At 39.5% G+C, this 17,817-nt stretch overlaps 1 protein-coding gene across 1 annotated transcript; it reads left to right on the forward strand.

Annotated features, from left to right (window-relative positions):
* The first annotated feature begins 675 nt into the window (after nucleotides 1-675).
* Nucleotides 676-17,565, forward strand: LOC149026782 (uncharacterized). Its single transcript, XM_089156190.1, has 13 exons — nucleotides 676-916; nucleotides 3,208-3,281; nucleotides 3,829-3,912; nucleotides 4,127-4,207; nucleotides 6,032-6,112; nucleotides 6,330-6,422; nucleotides 11,182-11,361; nucleotides 11,497-11,564; nucleotides 11,714-11,765; nucleotides 13,985-14,038; nucleotides 14,130-14,222; nucleotides 16,522-16,588; nucleotides 17,201-17,565. Exons 1-13 carry the CDS (start codon nucleotides 778-780, stop codon nucleotides 17,290-17,292), a joined length of 1,158 nt encoding a protein of 385 aa, XP_089012316.1. The 5' UTR covers nucleotides 676-777; the 3' UTR covers nucleotides 17,293-17,565.
* Nucleotides 17,566-17,817: the final 252 nt, after the last annotated feature.

The raw sequence follows: 17,817 nt of genomic DNA on the forward strand, positions 1-17,817 counted from the left end.
CCATTAACGTGGACGCAATTAATGAAATAGCGCTGATTCGTGGGTTCCCAACATACATGTATGTGTCTGTCCATGGGCTTAGCCATCTGCCCACGCTCCATGTCTTACCCATTTCTTATACCGAGAACTGCGTTTCCCCCTTTGAATTGCAACCACCAAATTCTATTCGTTGAGAATTTATTTACAGAGGCCCAGAACAAAGTGGGCAACAAAAGCCCAAGATCAAAATTTTGTGAGCAACGATATTCAAATTTCAAATACTTAGCCCATCTACCAAAGAATTGGATTACACAATTAGCCAGCCCAACAACCTAGCTATATGCGCTGTATGTCCATATTGTCATATTCAGTCCAGTTCTTACAAGGAAATGCACCACATCAAAGAGACAGAGTTGTGATTAAATTTAAAAAAAAACATTTGATATGCTGTTGACACGCATGTCATATGTCTACAAGAAAATGGATGGTCTGTTTTCTAGTTAGAAATTGACTTGATATTAATATATTGTCTCAATTTTAAAAGAATATGTGAATTATAAATTTATTTCAACCATTTGATGTGAAATTAAAACACGTGTCACACATCTACGGGACGGTCTTTTTTCTCGTTGTCCCAGTGTGGAGCGTGGAGGACATACCCTTCACGCACATGCAAGTGCTCTGGGATCTGATGTACCATTTCATCAAAAACAAAAAAAAGTACAAAAAGAAGGGATCTGATGTTCCCTACAAGGCCAGATCGTCGTGTCTTGTGTGTTGTTGTTCTATTGTTTCGCCATGGACATCTTCAACAAGTTCCGAAACTTGGATGCTCACCCGAAGATCAACGAAGAGTTCTATAGCAGAACCCTCTCTGGAGGAGTCATAACCCTCGTCTCGTCCATTGTTATGCTAATGCTCTTTATCTCCGAACTCAGTATGCTCCCTCTATCTCTCTCTCCGCGAAATTCTCCGAAAGTTAGGTTATTCGCAATTTAATGTCGTTTCTTCAGTTCCTTCGTATTTGCTCGTTAGGGCTTATTCAGTGGCGCTACTTGGACAGATAAAAGTACGTCGCAATATGTTTGATTGTTTGATATTTGTCTTCAGCTATTATTTCCCTAGTGTGGGTTAATTTGTTCCTTTGTCCGTGCAAAGCCATTCTGGAATCTAAAAATGCCTATGCGATTACTTTCGAGAAGTTATTAGTGTATTTTAGAAGGTCTTCAGGGAGTGTATCTGAAACATGGTATGATTTTCAAGAACCCCATTAATCTCTCCGGTTAATCTACACCAGTGGTGCAACATTAATCAGACTTGCGTAAAAGGATAAGGTCGGTGTCAATTGGGTACTAATGGTACCATTTTATAGTGTGACACGAATGCTGATGATAGCAAAATAAACTTAGCTACTCATTCGGTCGGGTTTTTGCTGTATTTGTTTACACATGCAAAGGCACTATTATCATTGATTAGTGGAGATCAGGCTTGTCTTGTTCATAGACTTTTGTTCCTTTTTCAGAATTTCTTAGTCTAACGTTGTTTGGCATAGATTATACTCAGAATTTTTGGTGTATGGAGTGATGGACTACTGATTAGTGAGGCCTTTGACGAATAGTCTGAGAAAAGAGGTTCCTTTGGATCCCCTCGCCCAGTTTCTGTTGCGGTGTTGGACTGAGAGGAATTCTTTTTCACCCGTTTAAAGGTATGCCTAGATCACCATGAATTTTGAACAAATCAGTTTCAAGGGAAAAAGGAAAATAGAAGTGAAACGCATCTGAGAGTGTCCATCCCGAGGCTTAGGTGGATCCTTTTAGTTTACCCGCAAATTTTGCATTATCTATTTAGCTGTTTGGTTGGGTGTTATTAGTATAAAGTTCTAGTTTATCTTTTGTCATCCGATCTTAGATGTCAAATAAGGGTGAATGACTCAGTTAACACAGATCCGAGGTTAGATTGACCTCCAACATTATTGACCCAATCTTGATCCAGATTCTTTGAGACATCACTTGATTTGTTGATCCAAAAATGTCCACCCAAACTTTGGATTACCTCTAAATAACTGTCAAAAACTCTGAAACTCTATGGTTTCCTCCTCTAGGATAACTTCCTGCACCATGTAATAAAGTAGGAGAAAGGTGCTGTATGCAGATGTTAGATTTCAAAAGTGTATTTTCCCACCATAGATCTTGTCACCTTATTGTGACTTAATGTCGATGTTTGAAATTTCAGGTTTGTTGCCCAAATCTTCATGAAGTTATCTAATGATGGTACTTCTGAATTCTGATGCAGATTGGAGAGAAGGATCTACTGTATATATGCGTAAGAAAGAGAAAGACCCTTGCTAGGATAGATAGTTTATAGATATATAGATAGACAGAGATGCATAAACACTGGAATGTATTTATAAAGCTGTAAAAACAAGAAAAAGAAAAAGAAGCTAAAGATACCTCTCTCTAATTGTTCATCACTGTTAGAGAAGTCCTTAATTAGCAATTTAGTTTAGTGACCAACTGAACAGGAAATCTCCTCGAATGCTTTAGAAGGATTCTTAAGCTAATTCAAAAATAACCTCATGTCCTCCAAATCGACTCCCATTATCAGGGTAACTTTATCTAAATTCCTAGATAGTGGCTAATGGACCCTACTAATGATATAAATTGTAGGGTGGCATTGATGCAAAGCAGAACATTGAGGAGTTGAATTGTATTTCAACGGATGCCTTTAGATGCCCATGTATAGAGAAGTAATTTAATCCAGATCAAAGGAACTAGAAGAGCTAAGGGCAGCTATAGATAGCCTTAGGAGAAGTGATGAGAAAGGATATGCATGACTTAGACTTTGCATCTAGTATGGCCTCATATAGAGCTGATTGGAAGGCAAGGATCCATGTAGGCACCCCATTTAGTTGGGATAAGGCTTCTTGTTGTTATATTTTATTTTGAAAAAAAAGGGGTAAATTTGGTAAAATAGGGATAATAATTTTGTTCAAGGCTGTCTATACTCTCAACTTAATTTTGGGTTATCAATTTTGGTTAAAATATTGGTTTGAGCTTTCATCTTCTTCTTTTTAAAATTGAAACTTAGTCTGAGTACTATTGCTGCCACTTATATTAATTCCAATTTCATAGTTGAAAATGATTCTTATTAGTATAATTCAAGAGTATTTCTTCTACTTGTTTGGGTTATACTGGGAAATTATTAACTTGTCCTATCTACTTCTTATAGGTTTATATCTCTATGCTGTTACCGAAACAGAGCTTGTTGTAGATACTTCAAGAGGAGAAACATTACGTATCAATGTAATATGTACTTTCTTTTTACTGTTGAACTTTCAAATAGAATGAAGTTTACAAATCGAGCTTCTTTGTAGCCATGCATTTGCTTTTTGTTTTTATTCTTCAGGATTCATAAGAAATCTGCTGTTTTTCTCTAGAGTTTCCAAATCTTTTGGGCTCAACAGCATGTCCTGGTTGACTATGATTATACTATGAGTAATTTTTTTTTTTTTTTTTTGGGGGGGGGGGGAGGCATGGTTGTTCGCAACATTCACTGGATTACATTTGGGGTGTCCTTTTGGTTCGTCTTATAGAGTTTTTGGTAGATGATGGTCCTGAATGTTGAACCGTACTCATTTGCTATGATTTCTTTTATTGTATTGTCTTACCACCTTTGACCTCATAAATTCTTTCTTGAACTTCAACTTAAGCTAATTCCTGAATGTTAACTGTACTAACTTTTTTTTTTTTTTTTTTTGTGTGAAGAGATGGACTTTCATTTTGATTATATATTGTCATCCATTAATTATAGTTACTGATCCATGCCCTTGTCTTCTGTCTGAAAATACAGTTTGACATAACGTTTCCAGCGCTCTCATGTTCTATTCTGAGTGTTGATGCCATGGATGTCAGTGGAGAGCTACATCTTGATGTAGTATGTACTGCAAGCAGTGTCACACTGTCATCATATTCTCAACTTTCTGGTCCAGATCAAATATTACTTCACAATCTTTATGTTTATAGTATAATGAAGTCATGTTGACAGCCTTCTGTCTTTATCATTTCTTTCTTTTGTTTTATTAACTGTTAATTTTTTTTTTGGCTGGGGTTAGTGACTGATCCATTTGCTTTTTTTACTTTATTTGCAGAAACACGATATAATCAAGAAAAGAATAGATGTTCATGGAAATTTGATTGAAGAAAAGCAGGATGGGATCGGTACTCCCAAAGTCAGTGACAAGATACCTCTTATGCTCCCTCTATTAAGACAAACAGATGTGAATTATATAGGTGTCATTTTGATCGTTGCATTTCATGAGATCTTGTCTTGAAAGAAAATAGTTACCATAATGTTCCCCTGTTGCATAAGACATAATGATTTTCTTTTTGCAATAGTTTTATAACAGAATGAGACAATGAAAATTGTAACAGAGTCAGGACTAAAAATCTTGAGATGCTTAGATGATATTGTGTAGTGTGCTCTTGTAAGTGGTGCAAACATCGGTAAATAAATGAATTAAAATGAAACCCCCCCCCCCCCGGGGTGCGTTTTTTTTCGGGGGGGGGAGCCCCCCCCCGGGGGGCCCCCCCCCCCCGGAAAAAGAGGCCCCCCCCCCCCCGGGGGGGCGCCGGGGGACCCTTCCCCCCCCCGCCCCGCCCCCCGGGGGGTGGGGGGGGGGGTTTTTTGGGGGTCTTTCCATCGGTAAATAAATGAATTAGAATGAAACCTCTCCCTTCCCAGAGTGTCTGTTCTTTTCACTGTTTTCAGACTTTTGACTGTCTGCACTTGTTTGTTCACTTTGGAAACCAATATTTTTGAGTGTTCAATGAGGGTGGACCTCGGTGCAATGGTGAAGTTACTCTACTGTGGCTGAGTGGTTGTGGGTCCAAAAAGCTTCTCCGTTGTGTTTGGTTGAAGCTGTGTACATTATGATCCTCCCTATACCCCACTGTGGTGGCAGCCTCGTGCATTGTATATACCTTTTACAAAATTACAGATTCTCAATTATTGACATTTTTTAATATGTGAGAAACAAGGAGTAGTGGAATTTCTAGTTGGAACATAATGGGCGTTTATACCCTAACCTCTGATGCAGATATACCACTAAAGTTAGTAGTTTTCATTCAGGGCTAAAATCAGCCAACATGGTAGGGTCTCATGGGCTAAGCCTGAACCTAAGTCCAGTTAATGGGTGAATGGGTACTTGAATAATGTCTTAAAGTCAATAAGAGAGGCTGTAGTGTGACAATAAGAAACTCCATTGTCAGAGCTTTCCTTTGTCAATAGTTGGTAGTAGTTAGTTGAGTCAGTGTTACGTTTGAGTTAATACTTTGTTGTCAAAATGTTATTCTAGAATTACTATTAAGATATCACTTTAGATTTCAGTGTTGTTTCATGACTGATTCTGTCTCAGATTAACCTTCAAATCTGGAATTCATTCTCTGTGAAAAGATCTTGACTGGCTACTGTTTTGATTACTTAAATACAGTACTACGCTACTCTCCCATAGTTGTCAAGTTTTCGCTTCCACGCGGGGGGGGGGCATGAGTTGCTTTAGCCGCCTTGACAAATATAACTGATTGACTGCTTGTCATATTTTTATATTTCTGAAGATGTCAGGCTTTGTGGGATGGAAAGACTGTCTGATGTTCATTCAAGCAGTAGTTGGGCTACCAGAAATTTTGAGAGTGTTTTGGAGCATAAGTTTCAAAATGTTACCTAATTGTGTGCAGGCACATTTTTACAGTGCCTTTGTTTTTTGATCCCCTCTACCGTGGCAACTTTGATTTGGAGTTTTTTTTTTTTTTGGCATTCTGTTAATAGTTTCAAATTGCTAAAATTTCTTGTTTATAGATTGTGTCACCATAGCTAGAGGCAATGCCTTCATTGCCTTGTTTGGCTGGCTTTATCCCCCACCCACCCAAAGAAAAAACTGGTTTGCCTACCTTCTTTGACAAGCATGCTAAAACCTAAAGTTTCTGTTTTATCAGCTCTTCTTTCCTTGCATCATGGTCACTTACTATTCTTTAATTTCAAATTATTTATTATACAGGTTGAAAAGCCTCTACAGAGACATGGTGGCCGGCTTGAACACAATGAGACCTACTGTGGTTCATGTTATGGTGCAGAAGAAGTAGGTTCCCTCTTGGACACATAGCCATTTTGCTGAAATAAGAGCTGTTCATTCCACAGCTGTATGTCTACCTTAAAAGATATTTTATAGTGATATGATATTGTGTTTCGACTTTCAACAGTTAAAAATGTGTATCAAGCCTTTAGTTATGATAGATAAAGTATTTTGTATCTTAATTATGTTTTGCTTTTGGTTTTTGATTGTATTTCTTTTCCAGTCAGATCATCATTGCTGTAACTCATGTGAAGAAGTCCGTGAAGCATATCAAAAGAAAGGTTGGGGTGTATCGAATCCAGATTTGATTGACCAGGTCAGTGTTATGGAACCTGTAGTAAAATTTGTAATGACTTGTTCTGACTTAAGATTTTGTGCTTCTGCAAGGATCAGGTAACTTTGTTAAAACAAGGTCTTATTTTTTATACCAAAGTTTCAACTTGTGACATGTAGGAATAAGTTGAAGGTAAGGTGTTCTAATATTTGTCTTGTTAACACCAGGTCTTCCCACATCTTCTCCCCCCCCCCCCCCCTCCCTCCTCGCCACCCCCTGGCCCCCTCTCTTCTCGACAAATTTGTTAATCCCTTCTCCTTTTGATTCTCTTAGCTCCATCCCTTCTTCCGAGGAGATCATCTTTGTAGTCCACTCCCATAAATTCAACCATGCTTCTAGCCCTGATGGTTTTAGCATGAGCTTCTTTCTGGCTACCTGGGATTTCATTGAGGAAGAGCTTGTCTGAGCAATCTGTAGTTTCTTCTTCAATCCCTCCCAACTTTCCTCCATCAACCAAACCTTGATCTGTCTTATCCCCAATAAACTTGGAGCCACTTCTCTCTCTGATTTCTGCCCCATTTCCCTTTGTAACCTCATTTACAAGTTCATCTCCAAGGTCCTTGCTAACCGTATCATGCGTGTCATCCCTTCCCGTGTGAGTCCCAACTAATCTGCTTTCATTTCTGGTCGTAGTATCTCGGACAACATCTTCCTTTGTGCGGAGATTGTTCAAGGGTTTGACAGAGCCGCGCACTCTCCGTCAACCTTTCTTAAGGTTGACCTTCATAAAGCTTTTGATTCCATTCGCTGGGATTTCATTAGTGATGTCCTCTCTGCCATGGGATTCCCCCTTTGTTCATTAGATAGAAATCTATATTTCTACCCCCCACTTCATTATCATCACTAGTGAGTCCCCTGCCGGCTACTTCCCTTCTCGAGTTGGTATCCGTCAGGGTTGCCCCCTCTCCCCCTACCTATTCTCTTTGGCTCTAGAGGTCCTCTCTCGCCTTCTTCAAACCAAAATTGACCAACTTCTTATTTCCCCTATTCCTAAATGTAAGTCCCTGAAGCTCACCCATCTAGCCTTCGCGGATGACCTCATGATCTTCTCTAAGGCCGATCATTCTTCCATCTCTTCCATTCTCAAATCCCTCTCCAACTTCGAATCCCTTTCCGGTCTCCGGGTCAACTTGGATAAGTCTTCCCTCTTCCTCTCTGCCGTCTCTGATTGTTCACTCCTCCCTTCTTCTTCTTATTGGTTTCAAGCCTGACTCCTTCCCTGTCACCTATCTCAGTCTCCCCCTCATCCCTGGCCGGCTCACTCACTATCATTGCTCCCTGCTGCTTATTCACATCCGGAAGAAGCTCCAACTCTAGAAGGGTAAGCTCCTCTCCTTTGCTGGTTAAGTGGAGCTCATTCGCATGGTCCTCCAATCCTCCTAACTCTATTGGTGTGGAATCTTCTCCATCCCGAAATCTATCATTTGGACTATGGAATCTCTCTGTTGCACCTTCCTTTGGAAAGATCAAGAATCCACCCGTTTCCTCTACCCCATTAGTCGGGTTAATGTCTATCGCTCCAAATTTGAAGGGGGCTTAGGCATCCGTTGTATCTCCGATATCAATCTTGCCTATCTCCTGAAACTTATCTGGAAAATTGCCTCCAACCATCACTCTATCTAGGTTACCTGGGTTTGCTCTCACATTCTTAAATCCGACTCCATCTGGATTGCCCCCATCCCTCCCAACCCTTCCAGGATCTGGAGAAAACTTCTCCTTCTCCGCCCTAGAGCACTCTCTACTATCTCTATCCAAATCTCATCTAGTTCCTCCACCTCTTTCTGGCTTGACCCTCTGGCATCCATCGGGTATCCTGTTCACCCATTTTGGCCCCGCACTGTCTATGAAACCCACATCCCCAAATCCACCCCCTCTCTTCTTTCATCTCTAATGGTTCTTGGGTTGCCATCCCCCCTCACCTGAGTCTCACACAAGTTTGGAACTCTCTTCCCCCTCCCCTACATCCTCACCTAGTGATGTAACCATTTGGCTCCCCTCCCCTTCAAAGTCTTTTACCACCTCCTCAGCCTAGAATACCCTTAGAAACCCCTTTGGCTCTGCTCCCTGGGCCCCCTTGCTTTGGTTCAAAGGCCACATCCCCCGCCATTTCCTCACCCTTTGGAGAGTCCTTGACTCAGCCTTCCCCACCCAAGCTTTTCTCATTAGCCGCCATATCCCAGCCTAGCCTTAATTGCACCTTCGTTGGAACTGCCCCGTGAACCTTGATCACTTATTTTTCTTATGCCCATTCTCCTGCTCTCTTTGGGAGAAAGCCCTTGCTTCCATTTGGCTTAGGTCGAGACATTCTTATGACTTCACTCGAGATTGGGAATGGTGCTTGAGAGTATTCTCTGGTTATCTCTATGCATCCAAGTTGGTAAGCTAGTGTTCGCGGCCTCTATCCATCACTTTTGGTGGGAGCACAATCTTAGGAGATGGTCCTCCAAATCTCGATCTCTTGACAGGATTTGGCACACCCTCTGCTTTGATGTCTCTTCTAAGCTCCTTTTGATCCCCAAACATCTGGTGGTTGGCTCCCCTAAGAATAGGTTGATTGTTAGTGTCCCACCTCTTCCATTAGGCCTTCCCCTTGATAGGCTTGTTCCCCCCCCCCCCCGGGGCTTTCTCCTTTGTGTTTTCTCGGTTCTTGTCTTTTATTTAATTATATATTCATCCAAAAAAAATTATTTGTCTTGAGTACTGAGATAGTTTAAATTGACCTTGAAATGTGAGCCTAGCCTTTCACTGTGTTTTAAATCTTCCATGTGAATATAAGATGCTCAGTGTGGAATAAATAAAGAATAAAATCTGTAGGTGGATGGGATTGGTGAGACTGGAGATTACTGGGAAAGTTTTCCTGGTCAAATTTGAGGGACCAAGTTCCAACATGTTCACTAAGAAACACTAGGGAACACAAATCAGAAAAGGCTAGAGATATGTTATCCTTCTTTATTGATACGCTCTTTATATTCACGGCGACATAATTCAGCCCTCAACTAGCTTCTTATACCCTAAGCTCCAGTGAAAAATAGACAAATTTGCCCATCCTCTTAAAATTGTACTGATGAGTCTGTTGATCCAAATCTATGTGAAGAAATAACAGTAATACTTTTTCCTTATGACTAGCCATCACAGGGTACTTTAGTCTGAGAAAAGGGGTCATACCTTTTCCCCTGGCATTTCAAGAAATCTTTGGTTGCTGGAATTTCATTTAACTTCTTTCATTCCTCTGATATTTTTATTTAGACTTTATTTTCTTTACTTCTTTATCTTATCCGGGGTGGTGGTATTTTGTTTTCCCCTTTTATCCTTCAACATTATTCGCCATTCTCAATTACAACAGTAGCAGCGGCAAAGCCTTGTCCAAAGCTGTATGGATGCTTCCACAAAAAAAAAAAAAGAAAGAAAATGAAATTAGATGACATGTGAATAGAGAGGTGAGTGGAAGATGGATCTCAAAGTAAGAGGAACAAGGACGGTGCAGGAAAACAGGAAAATCTCAGCTACATGGCATTAATGAATTTTATTTTTCCATTGCTTAGCCCACCCCCCCCCCCAAAAAAAAAAAAAAAAAAAAAAAGAAAAGAAAAGAAAAGAAAGACTATTAGGATAAGAAAAGAATGCTCTTCACAAAAGTTCTGAGCAATAAAGTTTTTCGGTGCTAACTTATGATATTTGGTAAAACTATCATTGGTAGTATTGGCTTGAAATTTCCCAGCTTTCGTTTGTTTCGGGTTTACTCCCAACAGTTGCAATTCCATCAGAAAGGGCATAATATTAAGTGTAAGCTAGATTGGAATTTTCATAGGTTTCCTGAATCTAAAGCGTCAGCTATTTGGTTAAGTCATCAACAGTCATCTGGCTCACGCATCATCATTGAATGAGATACCATGGGCACAGCTCATGGTACAACAATGACTTGTTGAGATGGATGCAAGCTTTATTTGATTCTTTTCAAAGGTATCTATAGCATGTTATGCCATGGTATTCTTCTGTAGCTTCTGAATGTGTGGAGAAACATGACAGACAGATTGACCTAGCTGCATAATTTTTATAAGTTACCTGAATGTGAATCTTCAGCTATTTGGTGGAGTCATCAACAATCATGTGGCTCAGCCCATCATCATTGAGTAACATGTCACAGGCACAGCTCATAGATAATGATGACTTGATGAAATGTGCCATATCTCATCCAGTACAAAGGTATCTATATCATGCTGGGCCATGATATTTTTCTGTAGCTTCTGAATGTGTAAAGAAATATGATAGATTGAAATACTTCTAATTATGTATGCAGGATGTTTTCTCAAATTTAGCCATGCCAGGACAATGTTGACTTCAGTGGAACTTTGGCCCCTCTGGTTTCCAAAATTCTTTGCTTGTATGAGATTGATTTCAGTTATTGCATGATTAGATTATTCTTGGCACACATTTCTAAATATATTTTTCACCCAGTTGTTTATCTCAATTATTTCTTATAAATATAACCTGTCAAAAATAGTGAATCAGTTTCCAATATCAAATCATGTGGTTACATTCCTAAATTTTTTTTTTCTGTGCATGTATTTAATAGCTCATAAAATTGGTCAGTGTACTTGCTTGACTAAGTGATGGTCAAGCTCATCTCTTTTAGTATAATTGTGGAGTTCATGATTCTACTCCAATACAGCTGAAATTACACTTCAGTTGAAAATTTGGGTTTGTCTTATTGTGTGTTTGATTTACTTGTGTGACATTTTAGTGCAAAAGGGAAGGTTTCCTGCAAAGGATTAAAGAAGAAGAAGGTGAAGGTTGTAATTTATATGGATTCTTGGAAGTAAATAAGGTGGCTGGCAATTTTCACTTCGCCCCTGGGAAAAGCTTTCAGCAATCCAATGTTCATGTTCATGATTTGTTGCCTTTCCAGAAAGATAGTTTCAATGTAAGGAAGATCCCAGACTTGTAATTTTAGCATCAAAAGAGAGGCTCTGATATTGTCATTATTGTGATACCATTAAGGGTTTTACTTTCTCTCGTGTCAACAAATCTCATTTCATTTCCAATTTGTGTGGTACAGATAAGTCACAGAGTCAATAGGTTATCCTTTGGAGAACATTTCCCAGGTGTTGTGAATCCTCTTGATGGGTAATCAACACTTTTTCTTGTTACTTGGCCGTCCGATAAACTAAAATACTGTAACTGTTGCTTTAAAATTGTCATTATTTTTTCTACTGCTTTCTTCCAGGTCTGTTAATTGAAAAATAATAATAACAACACCTGTCTCAAATTTGCAGGGTGCAGTGGACACAACAAACACCAAGTGGAATGTTTCAATATTTCATTAAGGTATATTTCCCTGCCATGGTTGTTAAGGCAACAAGGCAATAGAGGGCAATGAAAACCAAGGTGACGTCAAGCAAGGCAACAAGGCGACACCAGGTCGCGTTGACCCAAAAATGGGCCTAGGAGCCTAAGCAGCCTCCTATGCCTAGCCAGACGCTTCGACAGCCATGCTTCTTGCTCATTTATTGTCCCACGTTAAATTAAATATTCCTGCAACCCAGGATTCCAAAACCTTTATCTGTGTTATTATGGCTCCACTTGACATAGATCCAAGTTGTAGCATGCAGTTGCAATTCTGTCAATAAATGAAAAATGGACCTGAATATGGAGTGAAACAGAACAAAAGAAGGGGCCCAAGTCCATCCGAAATTGGGCTCAAACAAAGGGGGGCTGAATCTGACCAAGGGGCAGAATGGTCATTTTCTCCACTAGAGTCGAGTCTATTTAGTAGGGTTAGTTCAGAATGATTTCTGATTTTTAATTTTGGTTTTATTTCCTAAATTGGAGTCTTAGTGATTAAGTGTTGTTTCTTTTTATTAAGAGTTTGAGTTGTAAATTAGGAAAGAGTTATTTCCTAATAAGGAGTCCTAATTTTAGGCGCTAGTCTAGTAAGTTACTCATGCTATAAACAGCCTTTCTAGTGTAAGCTATTTTCAGATTGGATTAATTGAATGAATTGAGTTTTGAAGAATAGACTGGTATAGTCGTGGGATTGCTGGGAGGGTGACCTGCAGCTGGAAATTGCTTCTATGTCTGCAACTTTAATTATTTTCCTTGTCAAGCTTCAGCAATACTGTGATTCAAGCATTCTACAGAGAGCATTCTGCAGTTCTTTCAATTCATGAGTAAGTGTAACCCCATCCCCAATCCCAGCCTTCTTTCCTTGCTGCCTGCAGCCATCCCAACCGCTCCCCTTTAGTTTCAGACCTTAGGAACAGCCCTAAACCCATTGCAAATGCCCTCTCACCCTTCCCCTTCAGTTCTCTGAAAACTCCGGCCCTCTCCTAAGCCCTGGAAGTCATCTCCCATCCTCTTCTTCTTCCCCACGTTTACAGTCCTAACCCTAATAGGAAACCCATATTCCCATCCCCAATTGAACCCTTTTTTCTTCCCTTTTGGTCGCTTTTAAGCCTAGAACCTAGTCCTAATCTTATTTCCTCCAATTCAGCCTTATTTTTGGAGTTTAAACAAAAACCTGCGATTCATCTTCAGAATTTTCAAAATTTCCAGAAATTCAGATTCTGAAATTTCTTGAGTCCTAATCATCAGATCTGGTTCTGGTTGATGAACATCTATAGAAAACAGCTATGAATGTTAGAACCAGCAACCCTATCCCTTTTCCCCTCCCAGCTGAAGCCCATTCCCAAAACCCTAACCCTAATTGAGTCCTAGCTGGCCAAGGACTGGAATTTCCAAGTCTAAGTTGAATTCCTATTTAATTCCAGACCTGAAATCACAATGCCAGCAGCCTTATAACCCCTAAAGCCCTTAGCCAAAGCCTCCATACACCCTAGTTGAGTGCTGTAATTTAATTAGGAGATCCTTAAGTCTAACCCTAAACCTGGGTTCACATCATGTTGCTTTTGGAAATTAAAATGTGAATTGGGGAATGTAGCATACTTCGGAAATTTAAGAACTTCTGTGTAAAAAACCTATAAGTTGTCTTCAATTAGAAATATAAGGAAGAGATACCTTTGTCTTCCTCCTATGATGCTAACAGCATGCTAGGAGAGGTTGGTTGAGCTTGGGATGGGGGCCTTTCATGCTTCTTTCAGTCAAACTCAAATTTCAGGATGAAGTTCGTATCCCACAAACCTACTCCCAGCAATAATTGATTGAACAGGGAAGCAGATGATTGATGGAATTTCTCTGAAAGAAAACTTGGCAGAGGAAGGAATCTCAGGGTGGTATCTTCAATATTCATGTGGATGTTGGACACCAACTTTCACACCAACATGATGTGCAAGCTTTCTATTTGGCTTCCTAGACTGGGTTGCTTTTATATTACTAGTTGTATATAGATTTTTGTTGGAAAATATAAAAGCAGGAGATATTCAATCTGATTAGATGAGATCTTTTCTTTTTATCGATTATGAAGGTTTTCTTATTTAATCTTGCTTTATGTCTCATTATATACATTAATGCAATGATTTAATCATGATTCATGAACACCCCTTATTCAAAAATGAGAATGTTTACCTGGTCTATGGCCTGCTCTGCAGGTGGTCCCTACTGTATATACTGACATAAATGGACACACTATCCAGTCAAATCAGGTATTTCTTAACACGTGTGAGTTCCGACTTTCTTCTGTCCTAGTTTTCTGGTCATATAACCTCAAATGCAGTTTCATGTGTATTTTTGCAGTTCTCTGTTACAGAGCATCTTAGAGGTGGAGATTTTGGTCGTCCTTCATCTCTTCCTGGAGTTTTCTTCTTTTATGACTTATCACCAATCAAGGTGGATCATCCTTCCTCTATATTTTATCAGTTAAACATTGACATTTTTTTATGTAATATCTTTAGAATTTGTTGCCTTGGTTGCAATGGGTTTAGTTGTAATTGTGCTTTGCTACTTCTGTCCTTGTACTTTCAGTTTAAGTTATAAGTAGGTAAGGTGGCATGACCATGTTCAACTAAGGCTTTTAAATGCTCCAGTAGAGTGATTTAATCCATATTGAAGGAACTAAAAGAGCTTAGGGAAAAAATAAAATTACCTTTAGGAGAAGTGAGAAAAGACGTGTGACTTAAGCAGTTAGGCCTTGTATCTAGTATGACCTTGAATTGACCTCATGTAGGTGGGAACCGTGGGCTAGTGCTGAGTTGTTGCAAGTTATTAGGTGGACCCAGGTTCTTGAAAGGATTTGGAACTACTCTGTGAGCCTAAGGTTTCTATTCCTCCCCTTGTGTTCTTTCCCTCACTTCTTTCCTTCTTCCTCTTTTACCTTTCTAGGCATTGGTTTTCTTGGTTTTTATATTGTTACATGGTATCAAAGCCCAGGTCCCTACTACCCTAATCGATGTTTTGAAAGGCTTTAGGGTTTTCTCTTTGTGGTTTTGCAGTGAGCTATGCTGCCCTGTCTATTCTATCACACCCTAGTTGGTAACAACATGAAGAAAATTCTCTCCTTTTACTTTCAATTTTATTCGATGCTTATCACTTGCGTGGATCATTGTGGAAGATTAGTTGAAATCATCGAGAATTTGTGGCATTTACTATTGATCTATTCAGGTGAGATTGTTTTTTCATAAAGATTTTAGCTGTCCTCCATACCCTAGTGGCACGCTTTTTTCTGAGTTATTGGGTACATTGACTTTCCCTATAACAGTGAATCTGTCCATTGGATTTTGACAGGGTTTTAGCCTGTCAAGGATTATCAACTAGGGTCTTTTGCCAAGGTTTATGACACATTGATCAGCTGAAAATTAATATCACCTAAATCTGTGTTTTTAATTGCTAGTTCAGCTTTCTTGTTTTTTTTGGTAACAAATAATCGGGGTTAACTAACCCAGAAGAAACTAATCAAGCATGCAAAATTTTATCTGCCAGTAGGATCTCCTCCATTTCTTGGGGTGGATCCAGAAAGACTCGTGAAGTTTCCTCTAAAGATGTCTGTCTCTTCGTGATCCAATCAGCTTTCTTCTTTTGCTTCTTCTCATCTTATCTCTGTTGGTACTGGTTTCCAGATCTTTATGTTATAGCTTGAGATCAAGGCATCGAAACAGCCTGTCAGCAGAAATTGTTGGGGTAAGGCTGTGTACGAAAATTGCCCCTCAAACTCTACTTGTGTGGAAGCCTTCGGCACCTGATTTACTAGGATGATATTGGGTGTGCTGCTAAAGAACTGTTGTTCATTTTCCAGGGTTCATACTGTATATAATCTGAACATATATTTATTTGTGTGCGTATTCAGTGGCCAAGCCATTGTTTAATAACATTCTGATAAGCCTCTAATGGCTAGAGTGTATAGGCTAAAAAAAGAAGGGCAGCACAGGATCATCATCTGCAACAGGGGATCATTCCCAGCTGAATACAAGAAACATTCTCAGTTGGGAGGGACAGGTGGCAAGAGATGAGTGGACAGCAACCCTTACTTTAGCTTATGAGAGGGACAGAGAATGTGATACAGATGGCAAGAAAGGATTGGTTAGAGTACAGCAGTTAGTAGGGTTTTGGGGATTATGTAAGGGGAGAGAGGTTGGGGGGGGGGGGTTCTATGCGTGAAGTTTGTAGTTAAGCAAGAAGGTCTCTGAGGAGAACTCAGTTCTCAGTTAAGTGTTAATGGCTGCAATTACTCTGATTGTAGTCCATTTTTGGGTTAATATTAGTAGTACAGCAACTCTATCAGTTTGTAATTATTTCCCTTTGTTCTGAGATTGGTCATTGGCATATTGTATGGAGCATATACTGGTTATTTTCCAATTCCTTGCTGTACTCTGGTATTAGAAGGGAATCAGGTGAGTGAGTTATTGCAGAGTGATAAGAAGGTCCTATCACATTCTCACTGATAATTCAACTTGTGCATGTTATACATATCTTAAATGGATGTGGGATCATAGTCGACATCTCTGATTGATAAACCAGATTGGCCAATATGCGTGTAACTCCCTAAAATATCCAAGCAGGTTGATATGTCGATTCCACTGTAGAAATAGCATTGTGAATAATTGTCTAGGAGGGAAATATGGCAAAGCAACCTCAATGGAGGTGCTTGTGTTTTCTCATCTTTTTCTGCATCTAATTTGATTGAGTGTTGCAGGTGACGTTCAGAGAGCAACATGTATCATTCTTGCACTTCCTGACAAGTGTCTGTGCTATTGTTGGAGGTACTCTCTTTCCCCACAGATGCAAGCTCAAAGGAGTTGCCTCCTTTAATTTTTCTTCATTTTAACTTGTGTCAACATATAGAGTTGTTGCGTAAATATGAAATAGAGATGACTAGATCATGAAGAGCTAGCCCCCAGTTATGAATGATGCCTAAAATAATTGTGTGCAGTTGTGTTCTTCATTAAAGTATTAAGCTTAGTTGCTCATCTCTCTCTCTTTTTAAGGTTGGGTGTGTTCCCTCTAGGTTCTTTAATGGCATGAATTCTAATTTCATCACATTTTGAAGTTAGTTTTTCATTTCGAATTCTGAACATCGCATCATTTGAGATCCTTGCACTTGGGTAGTTGGTCTTCTGATAAATGCCAATCCATGTAAAGGTCCAGCTCCCGTCCTATGTTGTTGTTCTACAAATCCAGGATTTTTTGGGGGGCCCTGTCACCGGGGGTAAAAGTAAGTGGAGGGAACTCGTACCTCAAGGACAGGCTACAAGTTATTCGATTTTGTACATATTGCACTAGTTCGGTATCTTTCTTTCATAAAAAGTAGATATTATGTTCCCTCAATTTTTGACTGAACAGATTACTATTATCTACATGATGGTTTTGTTTAGGTGTTTTCACAGTTTCGGGAATTTTAGACTCATTCGTATATCACGGTCAAAGGGCAATAAAAAAGAAGATGGAACTTGGCAAATTCAGCTGATCTATTGACCATTCTGGAAGTGGATTTGAATCATCTGGTTGGTTTGGCAGTCAAATAGCTTTTCGTGAGAGGCCATTGGCTCATCTGACAAACAACTTGGTTGGACTTTTTCTGAAGGGTGAAGTTGCTGCGGAATTTTTCAGTCACAACTTCGATTATGCCTCAAAGAAGTAATTTTTTTTAATTGAGGTTCATTCTCTTCCTCTCTTTTCTGTTCTTCCTCGTCCTCTGCTTTCAGTTCGACTTTTTGGGTAATCCAGTTGCTTATGTGAATGTCCATTAAGAAGTGCTAGTCAAGTTTTTAACTGATGGATTGTAAGCTTCCAATGGTAGGAACGTGCGGATCCCTTGCATAAGACCAAGGGATATAAGCCATTAAGGTAGAATACACTAGTGAGTGAAGCCCATCTCGATGCCTTGCACCCGATGAATTATCGGAGAGTTTGGTTTTAAGATTTAAACTTGTGGCCAAGCATTGAGGAAGTAAATACTTAGTAATGCTCTAGGCACGATAGTTTCACAGAA

This window comes from Hakea prostrata, chromosome 1, assembly GCF_041222555.1.
Source record: "Hakea prostrata isolate BN-2017 chromosome 1, UWA_Hpros_2, whole genome shotgun sequence".
Lineage (NCBI taxonomy): Eukaryota > Viridiplantae > Streptophyta > Magnoliopsida > Proteales > Proteaceae > Hakea > Hakea prostrata.